The sequence below is a fragment of the Rhineura floridana genome, chromosome 18 (assembly GCF_030035675.1).
Source record: "Rhineura floridana isolate rRhiFlo1 chromosome 18, rRhiFlo1.hap2, whole genome shotgun sequence".
Classification (NCBI taxonomy): domain Eukaryota; kingdom Metazoa; phylum Chordata; class Lepidosauria; order Squamata; family Rhineuridae; genus Rhineura; species Rhineura floridana.
Window position 1 is genome coordinate 4,314,283 of NC_084497.1, and position 24,871 is coordinate 4,339,153.

At 51.7% G+C, this 24,871-nt stretch overlaps 1 protein-coding gene across 2 annotated transcripts in view; it reads right to left on the minus strand.

Annotated features, from left to right (window-relative positions):
- SBNO2 (strawberry notch homolog 2) overlaps positions 1-19,798 on the minus strand; it is a 79,707-nt gene extending 59,909 nt beyond the window's left edge. The window contains exons 1-4 of one of the 2 annotated variants that reach the window (XM_061601104.1): positions 19,622-19,798; positions 13,769-13,921; positions 5,630-5,877; positions 3,322-3,401 (exon numbers count right to left, since the gene is read on the minus strand). In XM_061601104.1, coding sequence (XP_061457088.1) covers positions 3,322-3,401; positions 5,630-5,758 — 209 coding nt within the window. In that variant the 5' untranslated portion in view covers positions 5,759-5,877; positions 13,769-13,921; positions 19,622-19,798. The remainder of the gene's footprint in view (positions 1-3,321; positions 3,402-5,629; positions 5,878-13,768; positions 13,922-19,621) is intronic. The other variant, XM_061601103.1, reaches the window with a different exon arrangement.
- Between the last annotated feature and the right edge of the window lie 5,073 nt (positions 19,799-24,871).

Sequence of the window (24,871 nt, forward strand, 5' to 3'; positions counted from 1 at the left end):
AATCTTTGCCTGGTGCCGAAAAGTAGATGAAGATGGTGCTTCGATGCGCCTCCTTGGAGAGAGAATCTTCAGTCCTTTGCTCCCCTGCCTATGACAGCGGCATGCCTGCAGAGAGTCTCCGGCACAGCCTCATGACCAGGCAAGCGGCAAGTTTGTGATCACACTGGGGCAGGCCCGGTGGTGGAAGCAGCTCTTTTCACCCAAGATACGAGCTGGCAATACTGCCGGCAGTCGCTGCCGACGTTTCCCAAAACCGGAACTGCCATCGCTTCACATCCAACCGCAGGCCTGACTCAGATTTCCCTTTTGCTAGGCACAGCCAATGTGGAAACACGCGCACACACACTGCTTCTCACTCCTGCTTACCTATTAATTATTCATTCATTTATTAAATTTATATCCTGCCTTCCTCCCAGAAGCAGCCCAGGGCGGCAAACAACAAGCGATAAAAACACTAAAAACACCTTTTTAACAAAACCTTTGCCACAAATCCTAAAAACCGAAGAAAACTATTTCAAAAACATCTTTTAACAACATCGTTTCAAAAACTCCAACACAAACGCAGACTGCGATGAGATCTCTGCATAAGGATAAGTGGGGAAGGTCCATAGCTCAGCCACAGAGCATCTGCCTTGCATGTAGAAGGTGCCCGGTTCAATCCCCAACGGCATCTCCAGGCAGGGCTGGGAAGGACCCCAGTCTGAAATCCTGGAGAGCTGCTGCCAGTCAGTGTTGGTAATACTGGGCTAGACAGCCAATGGTCTCGACTCAGTATAAGGCAGTGTCCCATGTCCCTCCTTAACATCTAGCCAAGAAGTTCTGATGATGAACAAGGAAAAAAGGACACAGCCACCAAATCCTAAACTGCAGGGTCCGGCTGATGGTGCGTTTTTTTTTTCCTTTCTTTTTTTTACTGCTGAGGTGCAAAGGCTACTTGCAGAAGTGCCTGGGAACCTGCGAACAGCCACACCACCGGATTCGAGCAAGGCTGTGACAACGGCCACAGGGAGAGGAGCGGTGGGGGGGGGGGAAGGATCGTAATCAATAATCCTCATCTACAATCTGTGATTCAATATGCAGAAGGGAAAAAAAGGCAGAGAGAGAGAGAGAAACTTCTGTTAACACCTCCCAGGAGGGTTCAGAAAGTAGAATTTACAGGAATACTCTTGAAAGAAAAAAAGCACACTCTGTTCCAAGCATGGGCGTCAGCAGCAGCGGCAACAGCCATCCAATAGCGAGGGAGGCCGCTGGGTCTGCAGCTGAACCGGGAAGGTGGGGTGGGAAGGAGGAGAGAGGCTGCTTGTGCACGATGGGGGCGTCTCTTTCCTCTCCCCCATTCTCCGGCATCGCACACAACCTCACAGGTAGAGCTCCCCTCCCTCCCCCATAAAAGTCTTGCAAAACCGCAATTGCAAACCACTCCAGCGGTTTCAAGCCCAGCTGGGCGCCGCAAATTGGTGTCCAAGCGGTGGTTTGTTGCTTTGGCGACACTCCCGTGAAGCACAAAAAAAGGTAGAGATTGGGAACTCTGGGCAAGTGTTTCTGACCCCCAATACTTTAACAACAGTATGAAAAAAAATCACACATTTTATAGGCAAAGGGGGTGGAATTCTCTGCCAGGGCTGAACTTGTGCGCATCATTTCTCTTCCAACTTCTCTGTCGCTTAGTCGTTAACATATATAATAGAGAGAGTATGAATGGTTGCCTTTCACCAGGCCTTCGTTCAGCTAACCGTTTTTAAATCTGGCTTCTGGTTGCTGGACCTCGGGACTGTAGACCCACAAGTCATGAGTCTGCCCACTGTCGGAGGCAGAATAGCAGCGGCTGGGATTAACAAGTGGGGGCAGTTGCTGTGGCACTCAGGCCCTTCTTGCGACCTTCCCGTTGGGGCACCTGTTTGGCCACTGTGAGAACAGGATGCTAGACGAGACGGCCCACCTTTGGCCTGTTTCAGCAGCCAGGCTCTTCTTAGCCATGACAGCTGAGAATGGAACCTCCACGCCCAGAGGCAGTCTATCCCTGATTCCCAGTTGCTGGGAACGGGAGAGGTGCTGCTGTGCTCAGGTCCTGCTCGCGGACTTCTTCCCATTGGGGCATCTGGTTGGCCGCAGGATGCTGGACGCAATGGGACCCCTGAACCAATTTTCTCTTGTGGCTTTTTCGCCCACTCCGGGTCTAACGTATCCAAGGTTAAGAAGAAACCCTAACCTCTCTGTCCCCATCCCCCATCGTGCTGGCCAGTGGAGGAGGAGGGGGCAGATTTGCCTTCTCTGTCCCATCGCAGACTGGCTCGCTTACCAGAGTAATCTACAGGTGAGCAGCAAGATTCGAAACCGGAAACTGTCTGGCTCACAGTTCACCCCTTATCTCAAAGGATGCCAACATGGCGCTCTGCAGATGATTTTGAGCCAAGATGCTCATCATCCCCTGAGCACTGACCGAGGCGGATGGGAACTGAGGCCCAAAATAACTGGAGGACACCACATTCGCTTCCCTGGCTTTAGCCACTTGCCTCGAGGTCGCCCAGTAAAAACGCCACATGGGACGAGAGAGGCCTCCCCCAATCTGACGCCCTCCAAGTAGGGCAGGGAAAGCCCCCTGCCTGAAACCCTGACAGCCGCTGCCAGTCAGTGCAGACAACGCTGAGTGAGGTAGACTAACAATCTGACTCGGTAAAAGGCAGCTTCCTATGGTCCGATTTAAACCAGCCCTCTTTATTCATAACCATGAGGACTGGAAACATCCTTTGTTTTTAAAGAAAAGGCTAGAAGTCAGGGATGCAGAACCCTGCTTTGCCCACAGAAGATCCCACGGTTCAGTCCCCGGTGTCTCTAGGCAAGGCTGGGAATGTTTCTATCTCAGACCTTGGAAAGCTACTGCCAGCCAGTGTAGCCAATATAAACCCAATAAATGTATTTATTTATTACATTTATACCCCGCCTTTCTTTCACCATGGAACCCAAGACAGCATGCATGTGGTTCCCAGGAGGTCTCCCATCCAGGCACTGGCATCATGTGCCTTCAGACCACAGCCCGGGACTAGGTAGACGAAAGCAATCTCTAATACTCCTAAGGTAGTTGACTGCATTCGCTAAACCATTTATTTTCTGTTTTGTTTTGGAGAAATGAAGGAATTGTTGCCTTTTCTATTTTCTATAATAAAACCTTACGCAACTAAATATAGTCTGGCATGTCCCACTGAAATATTTTACCTGCACCTTCCAACCTGTCGATGGACAATTTTATTTGCAACAATGGACACCCATCAGTGCGCTCAGACGTCGCAAATGAAATTAAATGGTCTTATGTGTCTTACTTACTGGTTTTCGCTCAGGAAAGACGGGGCTGAATATGAAGCGGATGAATATGGAGCCAGATTCCACCAACCGGAAGCAGAATTCTGAAAAAACAACAGGGGTGATTTAAAAATACGGGATGGGGGTTGCTCATGAGGACTACTCACCCATACAATGTTTAACAGTTGCTAAAGGCTGTATTAAACGACAGTCCTACCCAGACACAATTAACTCAAAGGTCCGATCCGAGTAGAAGCAGCCCTAATAGACTACCCAGCCTGCTCAATAATCTTTGCTCCCAATTCTCGCTTTCTATACAAAGTGGGGACACGCACAACCTTCCTACATAGAATGCGCAACAATAGAATCAGGCCTTTAATGTGGTGGCACCGACCCTTTGGAATTCCCTACCCTTAAATATTAGACGTTGCCTTTTCAGAGCCTACCAAACACTTTCCTCTTTTCAACAAGCTGCGCAGGCTGGGACTGATGGGAATTATAGTTCAAAAGTTCTGGAGGGCACCATGTTGGGAGGTGGGGAAGGGGGAAGGCTGATTAATACCCATAGGCTCCCTTCTCCCCACCCCAAAACTGTCCTCAGTTAATCTTAAAGTAGATAAGGCCATATTCTGTTTGTTTAATATGCAGGGCAGAGCTGTTGGGGGGGGGACCACAGAGAGGAGGGGGTCTGGAATGGAGTGGCATGCCGAAGGGCACGGCTGGCGGAGCGGAATGGCCACCAGGCGTGCTCCACGCAGCAACAGTTTGTTACAGCTCCCACTTGTTTATTGACTGAAGAGGGGCGGGGGCGGGGAGTGACTATTTTTGGGGGGGGGGACTTCAGAAACTTCTCCGTTTGAAAATATCAGCTTGCCATCTCAGAAACATGATGAACAGGGAATGAGGAGGGGAAAAATAGTACATCCAAGAACCAAAGCTGCCGTGCTGTTACGGAAGAAGTAGGTGGAATGGAAAGCGAAGAGGAGCCAAGTGGCAACTGGCTCTCTCCAAGCAGACGGAGGGGGCCTCGCTGCCACACCCTGCCTTTCTGAGGCAGCCAGGGGGGTGGCCAGTGCCCGAGGCTGCACTGAGAAGGGGAGGAGCACAATGGCAGCTGGTGCCGTGAGCCCAGCAGAACAGGGGCAGAGTGGCGAGTCTGCAGACACGGAGACGGACTTTGAATGGGATGACAGCAGCAGTGTCGGGTCAGGATTCTTGCAATGGATAGTGACAGCTCCGCTCCTACAGCTCTGGTTACTCACGAGGAGGCCCAACCCAATCAGACAGTTGCCACCCTGCCCAGCGACTCTCCTCTTCCCACGCCTGCTTTGTCGTCACCCCAGCGCAGCCCCCCCCCCGACAGAGAAGGACCTGCCGATGCCTGTACCCGGAGGCGTTTGCGCTGGCAGGATCAATGCGCCCCCAACAGCGCCTCTGAGGAGGACCACTCGGGTGCGCGCACGTTCTCTACAGCGACGCTTGGTACATGCAAGTAGGCTGCCCACCCATTCTTACTTAAGCCGGGTGAGGAGTTGCCTGTAGTTGCTGCGACAACGTCTTAGCACGGCAAAGTCACGTCTAGTCTCTCCTAGTGGTGAAGCTGAATTCTGTGTAGCCTGTAGGTTGATTTGTGCGGCACTCTGGACTGAAACTTACTATTGAAACTACTAAAGAGAAGGCAGGGGGCCTTGTTGTCTCACCCTCTGTTACTGTTGGGTTCAACGGCTGCCAACGGAGACAGGAAGCCATGGCTGGTCCCAGCTGAGCCAATGGTACAGGATACCAGGCACAACCAAGTCTTCCCAAGACACTCACACACCCAAAATGACCTTTATTTATTTATTAATTAAATTTATATCCCACCTTTCCTCCCGGAAGGAGCCCAGGGCAGCGGACAAGCAACGAAGCAATTAAATGCACTGTTTGAAACGTCTTTAAAACAAAGCATCTTTTTAAAAACAAACTTTGAAAACCATTTTTAAAAACACCAATTCCAACACAGATGCAGACTGGGATAAAGGTCTCTACTGAAGAGGCCTGTTGGAAGAGGAAGGTCTTCAGTGGGCGCCAAAAAGATAACAGAGATGGCGCCCGTCTGTTATGTAAGGGGAGGAAATTCCAAAGGGTCGGGGCCACCCCACTAAAGGCCCAGTTCCCATGTTGGCAGGCAAGAGACCGCCTGATGAGATGGCATCTGCAGGAGGCATGTACACTCAAGCCAAGTTACTGCACTTACCACTAGCACACACCCCTTTTCACATACGCCGCCTGGGCCAGTCTAGGACCGCTGGCAGGGCCTCCTGCTCCTCTTGCACCAAAAAGGGACACTCACCTCTATGGCAGGCATGCTGAGCTGGGCCTGGAGGGCGGTCATCCCGTACAGCATGTTGCCTGGCTGCTGGTGTGTGCAGGGCGGGTGGAAACTCTTCCCGCCGTCCATGGTGAGGGGCAACGAGGGCATCAGACTTCTTGCGGCCTCATGGAGGAAGCCAGGAGTGGTGGTGGCTGGAACTGAGGGATCCCAATTGCCGCACGGAGGACAAGGAGCCTTTATCTAGACCCCAAGCTCTGCAACATGCCCTAAGGGGGCGGCAAAAAGAAGGGGGGGAGGCAGAGGGAGAAAGAAAAAGGTTCAGGGCATTCACTTTATATATGTAATTTTATTCTATAATGTATTTTTTTTGAAATGCTGGTTTTGATTTACATTTTGAATTTTTTTAAAAAACACATTTATTTATTCATTATTGCATTTATGTCCTATCTTTCCTCCACGGAGCTGGCACACAGACATGGTTCTCCCCCTGCCGATTTTGTCCTCACAACAACCGTCAATAAAGTCATCACCAGAGGCACTGCTGACCTCCGAGGTGCAACTTGTTCGGGGCCTTTGAAGAACACGAGGCACGTGAAACAGACAGGGATGAGCGTAGTCGAGTTTGTTTCCTGTCCGAATCTCGGAGATGCCTCCAGGGTCATTTTAAAAAGCCCTCGGCCAGTCATCATCAGTTAAGATTTTTTGCAAAAGCTTATCAGAGAGAGAGGAGGGGGGCAGAGAGACAGAAGGGGGTCATCACGCCAACATGCAGCTTTTCCCACCACCCCGATGCTTCGGCCCAATTTACAGCCGGCATGCAGCCCCGGACAGATCACCCGAGAGATGCCAGCCCCAGACAGAGGAAAGGTTGCCCACCCTTGCTCAAGAAGACGGCAAGCTTACGTGAAAGGCAGCTAGCCCGCCCGGACTGATCTGCTGCTTTCACCTGCAGGAAAGCGATTGTTCTGACGTGCGCCTCGGCTCGCAGACTGGCCACGAGTGCCCGACACATTGGGCCAACAACCCCTGCCACCTCGGCTTAGGATGCGTCCAGAATCTTCTGCAACGCTCATCCAGCAGATAGAGCTACAGGCAGAAAAGTCAGGACGTTTTTTTTGTGTGGGGGGCGGAATCACTGTCCTGGAATTGAAACCAGGGAGGTTTGGCGGGGCATGGGGAAATGACAACAAATCGTTTAACGGATGAAAAGCTTTAAATCTCTCGCTTGGCTATCTTCCTAAGCGAGCAACACTGCCTGTCCTATGCAAGCACAGCCGTCTCCTTTTTATGACACAATAACAAGGGAAGCAGTAAAAATACTAGCTGTTAAAAGGTGTCAGTCTGCGCTTTGAAAAGACATCCAGGGCGTCCGCAGCGCCTGCGAGCATCAATGTTCTTTCTCATAACTAACTAAAAACGAAAGAATGCGCCCACACTCTTCTTTGCTCTCCTAGCCAGACTTCGCAGCGTCTCGTAGGGACACAGGACGCGTCTTTATATCAGTTCAGGCTACTTGTCTATCAGTATTGCCTGCTCTGACTGGCAGCAGCTCTCCAGCATCTGAGGCAGGGAAGAGTCTGTCCCATCGCATAGGAAGTTGCCTTATACCAAGTCAGACCATTGGTCCATCTAGCCCAGTGCTGTCTATACTGGCCGGCAGCAGCTCTCCAGTTTCAGGCAGGAGCCTCTCCCAGCCCTACCTGGAGATGCCGCTGGGGACTGAACCTGGGACCTTCTGCATGCCAGCCAGGTGCTCTGCCACTGAGCTATGGCCCTTCCTCTAAACCATCGGCTACCTGACCCTTTTCTTTTATCCAGAGATGCCACTCCGCAGCTGTGGAATTTGGGACTCGACGCAGAATTCAGCACCCTAAAAGACTTGTCCTTTTGAATACAAACACGCATGAGTTTCTAGTTCTCAAGGTGCAAAGACGACCTCGGAAGCGTGCCAGCAGCACCTTGAGGTGGCAGAATCTCAGAACTCCTGCTGGAAGGAAGGGCGGGATATAAATCCAATAATAAATAAATAAATAAATAAATAAAACTCGAGAGGGGGCCACTTTTTTTGTTTTAAGGGCCCTCCAGAGGGCAGGGAGCAGAGCCCTTTTTGCTGTCTGACGCTTTGACTGGCAAAGCCGGAATAAAGTATGCAGACCCACCATACATGGAAATAGTTTGCACAATTTATACAGGACAAAGAAGTGGAAAGAGAACTCTCTCTCTCTACACACACACATATATATATCTCCACACACACAAAGGCAGATATTCTAGAAAGGCAAGGTCTGACTTACAGTAAGTGCCCTATCTCACAGATGGCCAGAGGGCAGAGTCTTACTTTTTTATCTCTTCTCGTTTTCATATCCCAACCTTCCTCCAAGGGGTTCAGGGTGGCAGGCGTGGTCCCACCCCACCCCCAACTTTCATTCTCCCAACAACCCTGTGAGGTAGGCTCACAGCAGGGGCGTGGAACTTTTCTTTTCAGCCCGAGGGCCACTTTCCCAGCAGGGCAACCTACCGGGGGCCACATGCCAGTGGTGGGAAAGGCCAGAGGCAAAAAGTGGGCAGAGCAACGAAGTGTAGATTTTTTACCTTTGTACAGGACGTTCGTTCCTACACAGACAGCGTGATGATATTCAATGCAGGTCCTCCTCAGAATAGACCCGTTGAAGTTAACAGACCTGACTAACTTAGGTTCATTCACTTCAAGGGGTCTACTCTGAGGAGGACTTAGTTGAATACAACCCAGTGTTCCTAACTGGAACAAATCGCCTGCCTTTGAGGAAAATGCCTTATACTGAGTCAGACCATTGCTCCACCTAGCTCAGTGATGCCCACACTGACAGGCAGCAGCTCTCCAGGGTCACAGGCAGGGGGGCATTCCCAGCCCTACCTGGAGATGTCGCCATAGTCAGACTATCGGTCCATCTAGCTCAGTAGTGTCCACACTAACTGGCAGTGACTCTCCAGGGTTTCAAGCAGGGGCCTCTCTCAGATGCCACTGGGGATTGAAGCTGGGGCTTTCTGCATGCCAAAGCAGCTGCTCTGCCACTGAGCTACTGCCCTTTACCCAAATGGCCTCGGGGTTGAGATGGAACAGGGGGAGAGGGTCCTCAGGCGTTCAAAGCAGGTACTCTGCCAACGGGCTGAGGCCCGCTTCCCGAGGAACCTCATCGCCCTGAAATTGCTGGCTACGTCTTTTCACATAAAGAGAGGCACCGGAGTCATGCCGCTCCGTTCCGAGGTCGCCTTCGTCCATCTGCAGCGCCAAAGAAACCATTGCGCCTCCCGCAGACACAGGTGTGCAGGAAATGGAGAGGGGGAAGAACATTCCTTTTTAACTTCTCAGCAACGCTAAGCCGGAAGATTTGCTGTTCCAAAGGAATACCACTTCCTCAAACATGAAAAGCTCCTGATTACACTCTGCCACCACCTCAAAGGCAAAGGGGAGGGGAACTGTCGGGTGTGTTTTGAAAGGATGCAAGCGCCACCCTGCTGGATCAGACCAAAGGCCAACCTTGTCCCCAGTGCCTCCGGAGCAGCCTTCCACAATCTTGGGTCCCCAACGTTGCTCTGACTGCCACTCCCATCATCCCTGGCGGTGGCTGGGTTGATGGGGTGGGGGCACGGGGTTTGTAGTCCAACATCATGTGATCCAAGGCTGGGAAAGGTCTGCTCTAGAAAACTCAAGAGCGTGAAGCCAATCCCTGGGGGCTTGCCTTGTTATTTGTCCCCAGCAGATGAAGGAGACAGCTCCTGAACATGGAGGCTCCACTTCGCCCTCTGTGCTAACAGAGAATGCCTTATACCCAGTCAGGTTGGTGGGTCATTTGGCCGCACCGGAGAGGAACTTCAGGGCTCAGTGGCTGAACGTGGCCTTCCAGGCTGCTCTAACATAAAACCATAGAACCACCAAATAGTAGAGTCGGAAGGGGGCCTGTAAGGCCATCAAGTCCAACCCCCTGCTCAATGCTCCAGTCTTTCAAGCCTTCCCCAGGCCAGAACTCTCATTGGCCCTGCTGTGCAGCCCAGTGGGGTATCTGGAAGGTGTGTCCTTGAACTCTTGCTTGCCTGGACGGAGGACAGAGAGGGATGGTGTAGAATCTAGCTTACTGTACAAAGGTTAAAAGCTCCACCGAGTTTTGCCTCTGCTCTGCTCACTAATGGCACCTAGCCCTCGGAAGGGAATCTGGCCCTTGGGCTGTTGCTGACACAAGTTGGGCCTGGAGGCGCCTGGGATCTTCTGCATGACAAACAGGTGCTGCCACAGCGGGCTTGAACCATCCACTTTTGGGTTGCCAGCCGAACGCCCCCACCAAGTGCACCACAGGGACCCGGCTGCTCAGTGGTTAGACAGACCTCCACGAATCTACTCATTTCTTTCTTTCTTTCTTTCTTTTTTTTTTAAAAAAAGCAATCTAAGGTAGCAGCAATCACAGACATGCCCTGGCACTGAATCCCGTTGGCTAATTACTGGTTGTTTTAAAATCGTACTTCCTCCTGTCTGCCCTGATCTCGCTGCCACTCACGCAACTTCACAAGGTGACCACGAGTCCGAGCGTTATGAGACAGGGAGAACGGCTTCCAGTGCGTCAGAACCCCACCTGACCACACCCCACCAGGTGTTCCCCTTTACCTAGGCCAGGTTATTTCTCCCTATCATGCTCTCTGTGTGTGTTTCAGCCACATGGGTTCACACAGCAAACATAGGTGCACCAAGCACAGAGCTGCCCTACAGCAGTTTGTAGCCAATACGAGATTTGATTCCAAACAAACGCACTGCTCCCAATGGCCCTGCAGAGCTAAGCCCACAGGCATCACTATCCTATCCATGCAAGCCGTTTGTGGCGTAAAAAAGAAAAGAAAGGGAGCCAACTACGTTCTGCCCAGAGCAGACCCACTGGAATTAATGGACCTAAGGTAGTCGTGTGGATTAATTGCAGTGGGTTTACTCAGTTCGATGCAACCCATAAAGCCTCCTGCATGGTCCCCTGGAATTGATTCTCAACTCGCCACAAGCGATCAAGCAAGTCTGGTGCACGTGGACTCACACACGCACACCATTTTGAACTCCCACCCTCTTCTATGAGAGGCAAAAAGACATTTTAAGACTATGCGAAGCTATCTGATACAGGACCATTAGCCCACTTAACCCAGTTTTGCAAGCCCTGACCAGTAGCTTGCCTCAGGGCAAGGGCCTCTCCCAGCTTTCTGACTCAAGACACAAGGAGCTAAACCTGGGCCCTTTCCACTGATCTCAAGTCACAACTCCCCACCATCACGACACGCAGACCAAGGAGGTTGCATGGCCTTCTAGAGAAGCCATGGCCAACGTGGTGCCCTCCAGATGCTTTGGACTACAACTCCCTTCAGTCCCAGCCAATTGATGGAAGGTGTAGTCCAGCTTGGGCACCAGGTTGGCAAAGGCTGCGAAGGCGCTTAGAAAACTCCTCTCTCAATTCACTGGGGGTAAACACACACAAATAGCCTAGCAGTATTAACACATATTGCCAAAAATCCTCCACCTTTAATCAGCAGCAGAAATCTGTAGCATACGATTCCTTTCCAAGCTATTTTTTTTAAAATGCAGATAGCAATACACCAGACCTTTATCTGAAGACGCAGCCCTCAAAGTTATATTACCGGCCAGGGAGTTCTCACACCAGGCTCATTTTTCACGTGCCGGATGCTGGGCAGGAGGCAAGAGTACTTCGTAACCTTTCATGCTTCATGCTCCTGTGCCGAACCGAAGCATAAGCCGGCTGTTTCGGGTTTCTTTTTCCCACAGTGGAATTGCTGTGGAAGAAGGGGGGAGTGGGGACCAGGGGACTGCGCGGGTCAGCGCCCGGAACGTCAACCCTTTCCACCATTCACGCAAGCAAAAAGACGCAAGACTGGTGCCTCGACAAAGGTTCAAATTCTACCACCAAGAGATATGAGCGACTCACGAGAACTAAGTACGCTGTTACAGTGAGCGCCCTAAATTTGGCAATTGTCGTAAGGACTTTGAGAAGGGCCCTGATGGATCAGGCCAGATGTCTGTCTAGCCTGGCATCCCACAGTGGCCAACCGGATGCCTTCGAGAAACCCACCAAGCACGGCATGAAACCCCACATCCCTCTCTTGCGGTGGCTCACCAGGAACTGGTTTTCAGGGGTAGACTGCCTCTGAACCTGGAGGCACCATTAGACCAGGCATGGGGAAGCTGCGGCCCTCCAAATGTTCTCTGCTGACACGTTTATAAATCCACACATAAGCTAACATGGAAAATAAAAAAATACAGTTTCCAGAAAATGTTTGAAAGGAGAGAGAGATGGTTCCAGCCAAACCTCCACTGGTAAAGAGTTCTACAGGGCAAGGCACACCATACCAAAGTCTCAGTTTCTGGTGAAGACCAACTGAACCTCAGGGACCAGGGGGGAACCACCAGAAGCTCCCCAACTGCCACTGTCACGGCCCTTCCCACCACTTGGAGGGCCACACAGGATCCCCAAAAGCTAAACCTTCAAGCTCATCCGGAACTCTCCTGTCCACCAGGAAAAGACACCAGAGGATGGTGTTGAAAAGCCACCTGAGAGAGAGAGAGAGAGAGGGGAGGGATTCTGGGATGGTGTGTTCCACCCAGGGACAGAAAAGGCATGTGGATCTCTCAACAGCAGCCCATCAAGAAGCACAAGAGAGGCAAGGAGGGGAGGGGGCGTTGCTTCGTTTTGCAAGGAGCCCTGAGCCTACCCTGGAAGAAATGGGGTGAAACAGAAGGAGGGAGAGTTCAAGATGGAAGAGGTGAAGGGGAGGGGGGAAATCTGACAAGTTACTGAAGACCCCCGGGAAGATACGGGTGGGGGAGGTTGCAGAAAGAGGGAGGGAAGAATTCCAATGAGGCACCTCAAAACGTTTTGGGTTATATCCAGCTAAGCTCTACTAAAAGCAGGCCCAATGAAATAAGTGGTCACAACGTTATTTATTCCAACCAAATTTATACACCCCTTGACTGAAAAAGAAAACACCCAACTTCTGCACAGATTACAAAAACACACAAACATTAACGTTACCGATAAAGCAGTTAAGAACAGGCCATGAAAAGCATGTTAAACCAATTAAAACAGCCACAAACATTCAAGCACACCAACCCACTTATGTCATGTCTGTCAGTTTCAACGGGTCTGCTTTGAGCACAACCCTTTCTTGTCATTCTTTGAAGGGAATGTTATTTCCTTGTCCGGGCTGCTTACGTTTGCCCTGGGCTCCGGTGAGGCGCTGGGCATCTTCAGTGGGCAGCCCCAGAAATGCCCCCCTCCCCTCCGCCGCGTGGCTGAGTACGACCCAATCGCTTGCAGGTTTTTAAGTGCTGAACCACGGAACGCAGGCTCAGGGGCTATCTAAGGGTCAGTCTTCACCAAGCTGGGGCCCTCCTGCAGGCGTCTTGGACGACAACCCTCATGAGCCCCCGCTGGAGAAAGGCACAGGGCGCTCATCTGAGGCAGCCTCTGGGGCCCAAACCACCTGCAAGAGAGTCCCAGGGTGGCAAAGGCTGATCTAGGCCAACCCCGTTCGTTGCAGAAGGTCCAACCCCGTGGTAAGCCATCGGGCAACAAATTATCAATCCCAGTCCTTTTCGGGGGGGGGGTTGAAATCAAAGACCCCTGAGGGGGCACATCCCCATTTCCCCAGGAGCATGCATGTGTCAGGACGAGCCACGGCCTCCAGTGACACTGAAGGAAAGGTGCCCGCTTTTAGATTCTGTAGAGGAGGAGGAGGAAGAGCCGTAACAGAACACCTGGTTTTCAAGCAGAAAGTCTCCAGTTCCGTCTCCGGCAGCATCTCCAGGTAGGGCTGACCCTGGAGAGCCGCTTGCCAGACAATGACAACAAAGCTTGGAGGACCTTTTGGTCCTCCAGATGTTGCTTAACTACAACTCCCATGATCCCTTGCGGTTGGCCATGCTTGCTGGGACTGACGGGAGTTGTAGTTCGGCAACATCTGGAAGGCCAAAGGTTCCCCTTGCCAGACGATGCTAAGACAAAACTGATGGCCTGGTGTGAAACAAGGCAGCCATCTTTGTTCCTGTTAAAATCACCCCTTTATTCAAAACCATGAAGACTGGAATCTTGCTTTATTTTGGGGGGAAGGCCCACAGCTCAGTGGCAGAACACTTACTTTGCATGCAGAAGGTCCCAGGTTCAGTCCCCAGCATCTCCAGGTAGGGTGGGGAAAGAACTCTTCAAGTCCTTGAAAGGTTGCCACACAGAGGAGGGCCGGGATCTCTTCTCAATTGTCCCAGAGTGCAGGACACAAAATAATGGGTTCAAGCTGCAAGAAGCCAGATTTCGACTCAACATCAGGAAAAACTTCCTAACTCTTTGACCCATACAACAATGCAACCAATAACAGGTACCTGTTGGGGATGCTTTAATTTAGATTCCTGCATTCAGCAGGGGGTTGGACTTGATGGCCTCACAGACCCCTTTCCAACTCTATTATTCTATGACCGCCACCCCACTCCTGAAAAAATGGAAAGCCGCTGCCAGTCAGTGCCGGCAATATTGAGCCAGACGGACCAAAAAAGTCTGAGTCAGCATAAAGCAGCTTGCAATGTTCCTATAGGAACAAATTTCCAGGTTCCTGGAATGCGCCGCTGGGGGTCCTCTCCGCATTCTGCAACCGGGGAGAAATGCTGTACGGCTGCTTTCAAGCAGCAAGCCATGCCAGGATCCAAAAGGAAAATCCATACCATCACTCAAGCCGGCCCTGCTTTCTGGTGACCTCAGCTGCTGTGAGGCTTCACACACACACACAACACCAGGCTGAGCCAAATACCCCTGCAGCAATGAAATTTGCGAGACAGCCGGCGCAAAAGAATTTCTCCCCCTTTCGCTCCTCCTGGAACCCGCTTGCCAAGAGCTCATCAGTTGGACAGGCAGCTCAGAGCTTCTCCGAAGCGTATCGGGGCCTCCTTGCCAGAGTCAACATTCGGCAAGCCTGCCCCACCCCACCCCACACACACCCCTGACCATCAATTATTTTGCAATGAAGCCTTCCAGGTGACCCTTTGCCAGCTTCCCTGCTCCCACTGCCCCCCCCGCCCCAATCCTGTGCAGCAGGAGGGTGTGTGTGTGTGTGGGGGGGAATCTCATGCTAAACTTTGTGCCGTGCAGAGCAGATCTCCCCCAGGCAAAAAACAGAAAAGACCCATGCCAAGTTTGCTGAAATATCCAGGGTTCCATGCCCTGCCCTGGGGCTAAGCAAAGCAAGATTCTCCAGTTTTACTGACACTGTCCTCCCCTTACAGTGAGAAGGAGTCAGATAAGAGGCGATGACTTGATTTTTCTAAAAAGAGGCAAGGCGGGTTGAGGCCAAACAAGGAGTGACAGGGAGAGCAGCACTGTTACGTGGAGCCCGGGTAAAAGGTTTGTTTGTCACAGAAGAAAGGGTACTCCGGCAGGGGGTACTGCAGGTACGGCAGGTCCAAATCCCTGTCAACTCCCATAATATCCCATGTGTTTGTGGAGAGCGAGCTTGGTGCCATGCTTAATGGCAGAGGCGCAAGTTCAAATCCTAACTCAGCCACAAAGGGCGCTGGGTGATCTTTGATCAAGCACATTCTCTCAGCCTAACCTACCTCACAGGGCTGTTGCGGGGACAAATGTTGTGAGCGGGGGGGGGAACCACATACACAACTCTACTTAAAAGGCTTGTTGAAAGAGGAAGGTCTCCAACAGGCGCCGAAAAGGCAACAGAGACGGCGCCTCTCTAAAATTTAAGGGGAGGGAATTCCACAGGGTCGGTGCCACCACACTAAAGGTCCGTTTCCTATGTTGCGCAGATTGGACCTCCTGATAAGATGGTATCTGCAGGGGGCCCTCACCTGCAAAGCGCAGTGGTCGACTGGGCAAGACGATCTTTCAGGTTTCAGACTGGGGTCACTCCCAGCCCTACCTGGAGGTGCCATTGGAGACTGAAGCCTTCTGCATGCAACACAGATGCTCTACCACCAAGCTATGGCCCTTCCCCACCTTTCCAGCAACCCCACGTTGCTGCTCACGTCCATACAAGCTCCCAAACCGCTTCTCACCACAATCAAGTCTCTCACCCGAGCAGGGCTCTCTGTGCAACAGCTAGAAGCCATCAGTCATCAACTGCCATGAAAGACTCTGGAAAGCCACTGACAGTCACTGTTGACAATACTGAGCTACCGCCTGAGCATGAACGCACGGCTCAGCTACGACGAACCCTGGCATTTTGAAGCCAGGAAACTTCCAGGCTGGAAATGCAAGACCCATTCCAAAAGCCTGGCTCTGCATGCCAAAGCGTGTCGCAACAGCCCAGAAGCAGTGCAGGGCACGCCTTCCCCCGGGGGCCTGGTCTCCGATGCCCTGTGACTCCCCCTTCAAAAGAGCTGGTCCCGCCACACCCCAGAGACGGCTGCCTTCAAGTGGCAAGTGCGATATCGGGACTCGGCCTGCCAGCCTAAGGACAGCGAAGGCGCCACGCCCTTGGCTCCAGGCGGCCTCATGCGCTCTTTCTCCAAAGGGCGCTCCGGGAAGTGACTCAGAAGAGCTGCACCTTTCGAGGGTTCCCCAGAGATTTCCAATAAATTAATCAGCCTTTTGAAAGACAAAGAGAGCAAACGAAAGAACATCAAAACGAAGGCGGGGGGGGGGAACACAGAGGGCAGAGAATAACGCAGCAACAGAGAGCAGAGAGACAGCAGATATTCCTGGGGAAGCCTTTCAGAGGACAGAGGGGGCGGCAAAAGGGAAGGGCCGTAGCCCAGCGGTAGAGTGTCTGCCTGGCATGCAGAAGGTCCCAGGTTCAACCCCCAGCATTCCCAGCTAGGGCTGGGAAAGACTTCCTGCCTGAAACCCCAGAGAGTCGCTGCCAGTCAGTGGAAACGACACTGAGCTAGATGGACCAACGGTCTGACTCGGTATAAGGGAGATGTTCCTATGCAAAAACACAGTACCCTATGCTCCTATTTAGGGTATTTGAATGGAGAGTGTCTGCACAGGCGGGCAGTGGCTCTCCAGAGCAGGCGGCATTCCCGGCCCTACCTGGAGATGCCAGAGACGGAACCTGGGCCCTTCTGCATGCAAAACAGGTGCTCCACCCCTGATCTCTAGTCCTTTTCTCAAAAGTAAAGCAAGATTCCAGTCCTCATGGTTCTGAGCAACCGGTGCTGATTTAAATAGGAACCGTGGAAGTTGCCTTAGACTGCTGGTCCCTCTACCCGTCAGTACACTGACCGGCAGCAGCTCTCCAGGGTTTCAGGCAGGTGCTGTCCTCAACCTTACGTGGAGACACCATCGGGGATTGAACCTCGGAGGTTCTGCAATGCAAAGCCGATGCTCTGCCTATAGAGCTACGGCCTTCTCCTGGAGAAGGAAGTTCAGAGAGAGGAAGTAAAGAAAGACCATAAGGAAGAAGATATGTATCTTTCTTTGAGGAAGAACTAGCCTCCACCAGAAAACGGGCATGGCAAGACTGTGGAGGGACTCTGGACGGTGAAGCAGCACTGCCTACCCATTTTTTAGGATCCTAACCCTAAATCATCAGGACAGAATTTTTCCACTACCCAGCTATAACTTTTTTGGAAACTCCACACTCTGGGGAGGTGGGGGTGAGTGGGGACCGCTATCTTCATAGGCGGAGGGGGATATTCAGAGCTAGTGAACGAGAAGAACACCTTGTATTTGAGAGAAGACCTCACCTGGAGAAAAGGGTTAGGGCTAGTAGTAGGCTTCCAAATACCAGCTGCCGGGAACCGCAAGCAGAAAGAACTGCTGTTGAGCTTTGGTCCTGCTTGCAGGCTGCCCGTTGGGGCATCTGCGAGGACAGGATGCTGGACTCAACAGGCCCCCTTTGGCCCGACCCAGGCTCATCTTCCTGGCCAGCTCTCACCTTCCAGAAACCTATCAGTCTCTGGAAAGCCAAGAAAAAGGAATCCACCCCCTTCTTTTTCGGCAGAGGGTGCAGAGGGTGGCAGACCCTTGAGAGAGGGAGGGAAAACACCTTGTCCTCCTGCAAGGACTCCACAGACCCTTCCTCGAGAGGATTGGGAAGGGGAACGAGAGAGAAAACCACCCTCTCCCCTGGAAAGACGCCCTCAACAGAAGTCTAGGCAGGGGAAACAACTAATGTAATTGTTTGTCGACTTTATGTCCCGCCCTTCCACCCAAAGGAGCCCCAAGACTTTAAGGAGCAAGGAGCATACGCCCTTTCAAGATACCGCACATGGTGATAAAGACACTGGTTTTCTACACCCCCCACTGTCCCCCTCCTTTAAGCCCATCCCAGAAAGAATGGGAAATATATGCACCCTATGGTTGCCCAGAAACGGCAACAGGAAAAGAAAGGAAGATGAAAGTAGAGGGTAGGTCAAGGAGCCAGTCACTCTGTCCCTCAGCCTAACCTACCTTGCAGGGTTGTTGTGAGGATAAAATGGGGATTGAGGGGGACCACATGCACCATCTTGGAGGAAAAGTGACGTATACATCTAATAAATAAAAAAGAAATAAATGGGGGGGGAGAAATCCTGTTGTCCTGAATTCTTTTTTTTTGTGGGGGGTAAAGAATTAGTAAGGGCAACAAGACTCTACCCTGGCTTCCTACTCCCTACCCTTTTAAAATGTGTTTTTTTATTTCACACACAGAAGATATTTATACAGTTTCCAAAGAACCCACTTCACCTTCAAGTCAGATCACCAGAAGAAAGAAGCATCACACGTGTCTCACTGTGGGTCACAACTTACTATCCTCAGCGTAAATTCCTCCAATTGGGGGGAGAGAACTGTATCTACCACTATGGAAAAATAGGAAGAACCCCCCTCACACACACACACACACCTCAGGGGAGAAAGAAGCAGGGCAAAGTCACATTTCCTGCCTCCCCCCCAATATACAGACTTGACCAAAGGCAACCAATTCCACTCCCACCCCCCAATCTCAAGAACAGGGAGCAAAAAGCAAAGGCCCACTATCATGACTTGAAAAAGGGGTGGGGAAGAGTAGACAGAAAAGGAGGAACAGGTAGAGAGGGAACTTCTCTCTTCACACACACACCCCACTGGCTCTGTCGTTTCAACCTGGGGGTGAAAGTTTTCTGTCCTTCCCCTTAGGGAAACAGAAGGCATTAAGAGGAGATGTCCTACCCTGCCTAAGCTCCCCAAAATCCAGCCCCCTTTCCAAATTCTTCCACACCTCCAGAGGGTTATATGCTTAGAGCGGTATCATGGTACTTTAAAAAGCCCTGGCTTTTCTCCCAGAGCATCCTGGGAACTGTAGTCTGTACTGGAGAGTTGTTAGGCGCCAGTCCCCCCAACTCCCCTCTCAGAGTTACAACCCCCAGACTTCCCTGGGGGAGATTGACTGATAAACCACTCTGGGAACTGTCGCTCTCTGTGAGGGGAATCAGCGGCAGGGGGGGCTCTCCTAACAACTCTTGGCACCTTGAACAAACTACAGTTCCCAGGATTCTCTGGGGCAAGAAGCCCTGACTCTTTAAAGCACTTTCATACTGCTTTAAATGTATAGTGCAGATGGTGCCAGAGTGGTGGTGGTGGTGGTGAGATTCTGTGCTTTCCTATTGCTCCCCCCCCTCCTTTGGCCCTCTAAGAATACCCCCCCTTCAAAACAAGAAGGAAACGGCATGGAAGGTAGAGGGAGGGGGTGCTGCCTTCACCCAGCAATAACCCCCCACAAGCACCCACACAAGGTCTTCCTAGGACAGCCAAAAGGGGAACAGGATATGAAAAGACGGCTGAGGAGACCCCCCCCAAGGAAACTTTTAAAAGTTGAAAGTTGAGGAGAGAGCAAGGAGGGCGGGCTATGAGGTCAGTGAAGAGGAGGGGCTTAGGCAGGGGAGGGGGCAACGGGGGAGGGGGCAACGGGGCAGAGGGGGGCAGAGGAAGTTCCCCCTCCCCTCCTGAAAAGTAGAAAGTTAAGGAAGGGGGGCTGAATTGAGGGGGCGGTCATGAGGTCACTGAAGGGGAGGGAGGAGGGGGTCCTTCTCACCTAGTCTTCGCTCTCCTCCCCACCACCACCACATGCGAACGGGGGGCACAGACGAGAAGCAGCAGCAAGGGAGGCAACAGCGGCGCCGGTGGCTCAGGCTGAGCTCCGCTGGTCTTGCTAGCTCCTACTCTTTCCAACTTCCGGGTTCGCGACCGCCATCTTGGAGACGGACGCGGACTTCCGGTCCGGGGTGAGGGGAGGGAAAACGGCGAGGGAGGGGACAGGAGAGCCCTGGGGCTGTGACGACACTTCCGGTTACCCAACCGCCGCGGAGCCATTTTGGTGTCACTGTTCATTATTATTTTTGTTTAGATAGATAAATAGATATACACAGGATGGAGATAGACACACACACACAAAACTATAATTTTTCAGACACACAGTTCTGTGGTACTACAAATGCTGAACTCAACTCCCGTCAGGCCCGGCCAATTGGGATGCATGATGGGAATTATAGTCCAGCAACAGCCTCAGATATCCCCCACCGGCTCTTGGCCTCACACAGATCGGACTTCCGGCCTCCAATGGGCCGCGTACCTAATTGGCAGCGGCTCTCCGCGGATGAGTGTGGGCGTTCTAGCTCCCACATGTCATCTCTATGGTGGGAAGGCCTGTCGCAATGTCTCGGATTTAGCGCAGGAAATCCTGAGAGGCGCTACAGGGACTAGCCCGACCCACATGGGGCGGCGTCCGAATGGAAACCGGACGTGAGTGGCTCCAGTGTCTGTAACTCTTATACTTTTTTTAAGTCTACGTTTCTGACACCATCGGACAAAAGGGCGGAAGTGGCTGGCGAAGGTGCCAGCAGGAGGAGGAGGGGCCATAGAGATAGGAATGGAGTCTATATTGTTTGAATGTTAATAATTATTGATACTAATAATTACTAATATATTCAATAATTAATATAACTAATGATTAGTATTATTATAAATGATTGCCACTCTGGGCTCCTACTGGGAGGAAGGGCAGGATACAAATCTAATTAGTTAATTAATTAAAATAATGTATTATTATTGATATAATTCATAATTATTGATATTCTTAATATGCTTATGTAGATTATTTATTGTTGATTAATAATAATAAAATAATTAAATGCAATTTCTATTACAGCTACTACACAATTAAACAAAGCTTAGTTCATGAACCATGAGTTTAAACTGCTTAATTGATAAAATAATTATTATATCAGTGTGCATGGTGCTTCACAGAGGATAATTAAGTCAATTAATCAACTGACTGATGTATTATTTATCTGGGCTTTTTTTTAGTATAAATATACTGCCGCCAAGGTACCCTGTATCATTAAAATGGCATGAACACTGTCAGAGAGATGAAGAAACAGACTCATAAATAGCAAGGAGCAGGTCTGCATAAATTAAACATGTATAAATCTACATTGGATTAAAAATTAATCATTTCAGCTTCCGTGTAGCACTTTTCAACTGTTGAAAGCACTTCACGCACATGACGTTGCTCATAACCTTTACAACGACCCCATAAGGTAGATCAGTGGTGCTATTATTATCTGCCTATTGAAAATTTGTGGGAAGGTGGTCCTGAAGCTGTTTGTTGAGTTAGCTTTTTCTGCCTGAGGGCGTCCTTATTAGGAGTTCACTGTACAATTCTGTACACATCTACTCAGTGTTCAATAGGACTGACACCCAGGTCAATGGCTCCCTAGCAGCTTTCCCCAACCTGGTGCCCTCTAGACGTTTTGGACTACAGCTCCCATCAGCCCCAGCTAGCACAGGTGTACAATGCTCAGGCTGATGGGAGTTGCAGTCCAAAACATCTGGAAGGCACCAGGGCTGGGGAATCACTGGTGTATAGGATCACCACTCACATCTCCTCCACCCTGAGCCCATCCAAGCTTATTGTGAAATGAATCCAATTTGTTTCAGTGGAATTTACTTCTGAGTAAAGATGAACAAGACAATGGAATGTCAAGTCCCTGGTTTAAAAGAAAACCGGAGTGAGTCAGGGTCAGATCTCCATGCAGCCACGGAGCTCTTTGGCTGGCCTTGGGGTAGCTGCCATCTGTCACCCTAGCCTACCTCACAGGGCTGTTGTGATGATAAAAACTGGGCACAGGGAGAGAACCGTATAGTTTGTACACACAGAGTACCTTTATTTTACCTTTATATACCAACACCTTGAACTTGGCCCAGTAACAAATCGGCAACCAATGCAGATTCCTGAGTGCAAGTGTTATACGTTGACAGGGTCTCACTCCCATCAGCAACCTGGTTGCAGCATTCTGCCCTAACTGCACTTTCCGGATCAAGCACAAGGGAAGCCCCCTACAGAGTGCATTGCAGTAATCCAGCATTCAGACCACAAGTGCAAAAATAGCACCATCCCCACACAAGAGGCAGTATACAAAATCTTTAAAAGGCAGGGGAAACTAAAGGGGGGAGAGACCCCCCAAAACAGCCCCGATAATAACCCCCACAGAAAGCTAACTTCAGTGTTGGGGAAAAGGGGAAGGGAAATGGAATGAGGTATCCGGGAAAAGGGCTTGAACGTTGAACAGGAATACTGTACTTTGGAGGATTCTGCAGAAGACCTCTTGCTCCGATGAGGTGCAATCCTAGTTCACCTTGCACCCTTGGAAATTCCCGACTTTTCTGGACCAACAGCTGCATTCCTTCTCTCTTCTAGAAGACTTCTGAGCACAGGTGTGTGCCAAAACTATGATGAGGGGCTCTGCTGCTAAAATCTCAGAAGACAGAGCAGGGGTATATCCAACCTGTTCTGCAGCTTTTCCTGCCTCCCTCTCCACTTTCTTCTACACCATGTATAACAACTGAGAGGAGTATTTACAGTTCTAGAGAAGGGTTCAGAGTCAATCCTGAAAGGCACCTTTGGGTGGGGGTTGGCAGTGAGGGGAAAAGGGCGAGGCAGGATTAAATGGTGATTCTATCAGCCAAAGAATCATTGCACAGCAGCACAGCAGCTTTAGGGAAGAACACTCCAAGCTCAGCTGTTCCCAGCCTTTTAGCTTCCCAGGGACCCTTGAAAGTTATTCCGGAGTTGGCGGACCCCACTTGATGATTTTTCTGCCTGTTGCAGCCATAGCTATCCACCGCGCCAAATGATGCGCGATCAGAAAGTGTATTTTGATTGCTCCAGTAAGTTCCCCTGTCCTGTTTTCTTGCACTACCATTTGCAGGCCGTAGAATTCAAATCGTAAGACAAAAAAAGTCACCGTAAGCAATAAAAAAAGCAATCACAGTGCAATTGAAGATCAGTACAAGCATATCATGGAGAAATGCTGTGGGCCACCAAGATGAAGCTCACAAATCACAGTTTAGGAACCCCCGGACCAACTTTATTTACATATTTATTTACCTAGCCATCTGCCCCGAACCTCACCCGTGCCATTGGCCGCCCTGAGCACGCACCCAGGGCTCCAACTCAGTGGCTCTCTCCAGCCTCACCCGTGAAATTGACCGAACCTGAGCGCGCACCCAGAGCTCCAACTCAGTGGCTCTCTCCAGCCTCAGCCGTGAAATTGGCCAGCCCTGAACACGCACCCAGGGCTTCAACTCAATGATTCTCTCCAGCCTCACCCGTGCCATTGGCCGGCCCTGAGCACGCACCCAGGGCTCCAACTCAATGGCTCTCTCGAGCCTCACCCGTGAAATTGGCCGAACCTGAGCGCGCACCCAGAGCTCCAACTCAATGGCTCTCTCCAGCCTCACCCGTGCCATTGGCCGGCCCTCAGCACGCACCCAGGGCTCCAACTCAATGGCTCTCTCGAGCCTCACCCGTGAAATTGGCCGGCCCTGAGCGCGCACCCAGAGCTTCAACTCAATGATTCTCTATAGCCTCAACCATGCCATTGGCCGGCCCTGAGCACGCACCCAAGGCTCTAACTGAATGGCTCTCTTCAGCCTCACCGATGACATTGACCGACCCTGAGCATGCACCTAGGGCTCCAACTCAATGGCTCTCCCCAGCCTCACCTGTGCCATTGGCCGGCCCTGAGCACGCACCCAGGACTCCAACTAAATGGCTCTCTCCAGTCTCACCCATGCCATTGGCCGGCCCTCAGCACGCACCCAGGGCTCCAACTCAATGGCTCTCTCCAGCCTCACTCGAGCCATTGGCCGGCCATAAGCATGCACCCAGGGCTCCAACTCAACGGCTCTCTCAAGCCACACCCGTGCCATTGGCCGGCCCTGAGCACGCACCCAGAGCTCCAACTCAATGGCTCTTTCTAGCCTCACCAGTGCCATTGGCGGGCCCTGAGCACGCACCCAGAGTTCCAACTCAATGGCTCTCTCTAGTCTCACCCGTGCCATTGGCCGGCCCTGAGCACACACCCAGGGCTCCAACTCAATGGCTCTCTCAATCCTCACCCGTACCATTGGTCAACCCTGAGCACGCACCCAGAGCTCCAATTCAATGGCTCTCTCGAGCCTCACCCGTGAAATTGGCCGACCCTAAGCACTCACCCAGGGCTCCAACTCAATGGCTCTCTCTAGCCTCACCCGTGCCATTGGCCGACCCTGAGCACGCACCCAGGGCTCCAACTCAATGGCTCTCTCTAGCTATGGGCCTCAAGCGTCACCCGTGCCATTGGCTGGCCCTGGGCACGCACCCAGGGCTCCAACTGAAAGGCTCTCTTCAGCCTAACCCGTGCCATTGGCCAAACCGGAGCGCGCACCCAGGGCTCCAACTCAATGGCTCTCTTGAGCCTCACACGTGAAATTGAACGGCCCTGAGCGCACACCCAGGGCTTCAACTCAATGATTCTCTCCAGCCTCACCCGTGCCATTGGCCGACCCTGAGCATGCACCCAGGGTTCCAACACAATGGCTCTCTCTAGCCTCACCCGTGCCATTGGCCGGCCCTGAGCACGCACCCAGGGCTCCAACTCAATGGCTCTCTCGAGCCTCACCCGTGGCATTGGCCGGCCCTGAGCACGCACCCAGGGCTCCAACTCAATGGCTCTCTCCAGCCTCACCCGTGCCATTGGCCGGCCCTGAGCACGCACCCAGGGCTGCAACTTAATGGCTCTCACTAGCCTCACCCGTGCCATTGGCCGACCCTGAGCACGCACACAGAGCTCCAACCCTGGCTCTCTTGAGTCTCACCCGTGCCATTGGCCGACCCTGAGTACGCACCCAGGGCTCCAACACAATGGCTCTCTCTAGCCTCACCCGTGCCATTGTCCGACCCTGAGCACGCACCCAGGGCTCCAACTCAATGGCTCTCTCAAGCCTCACCCGTGCCATTGGC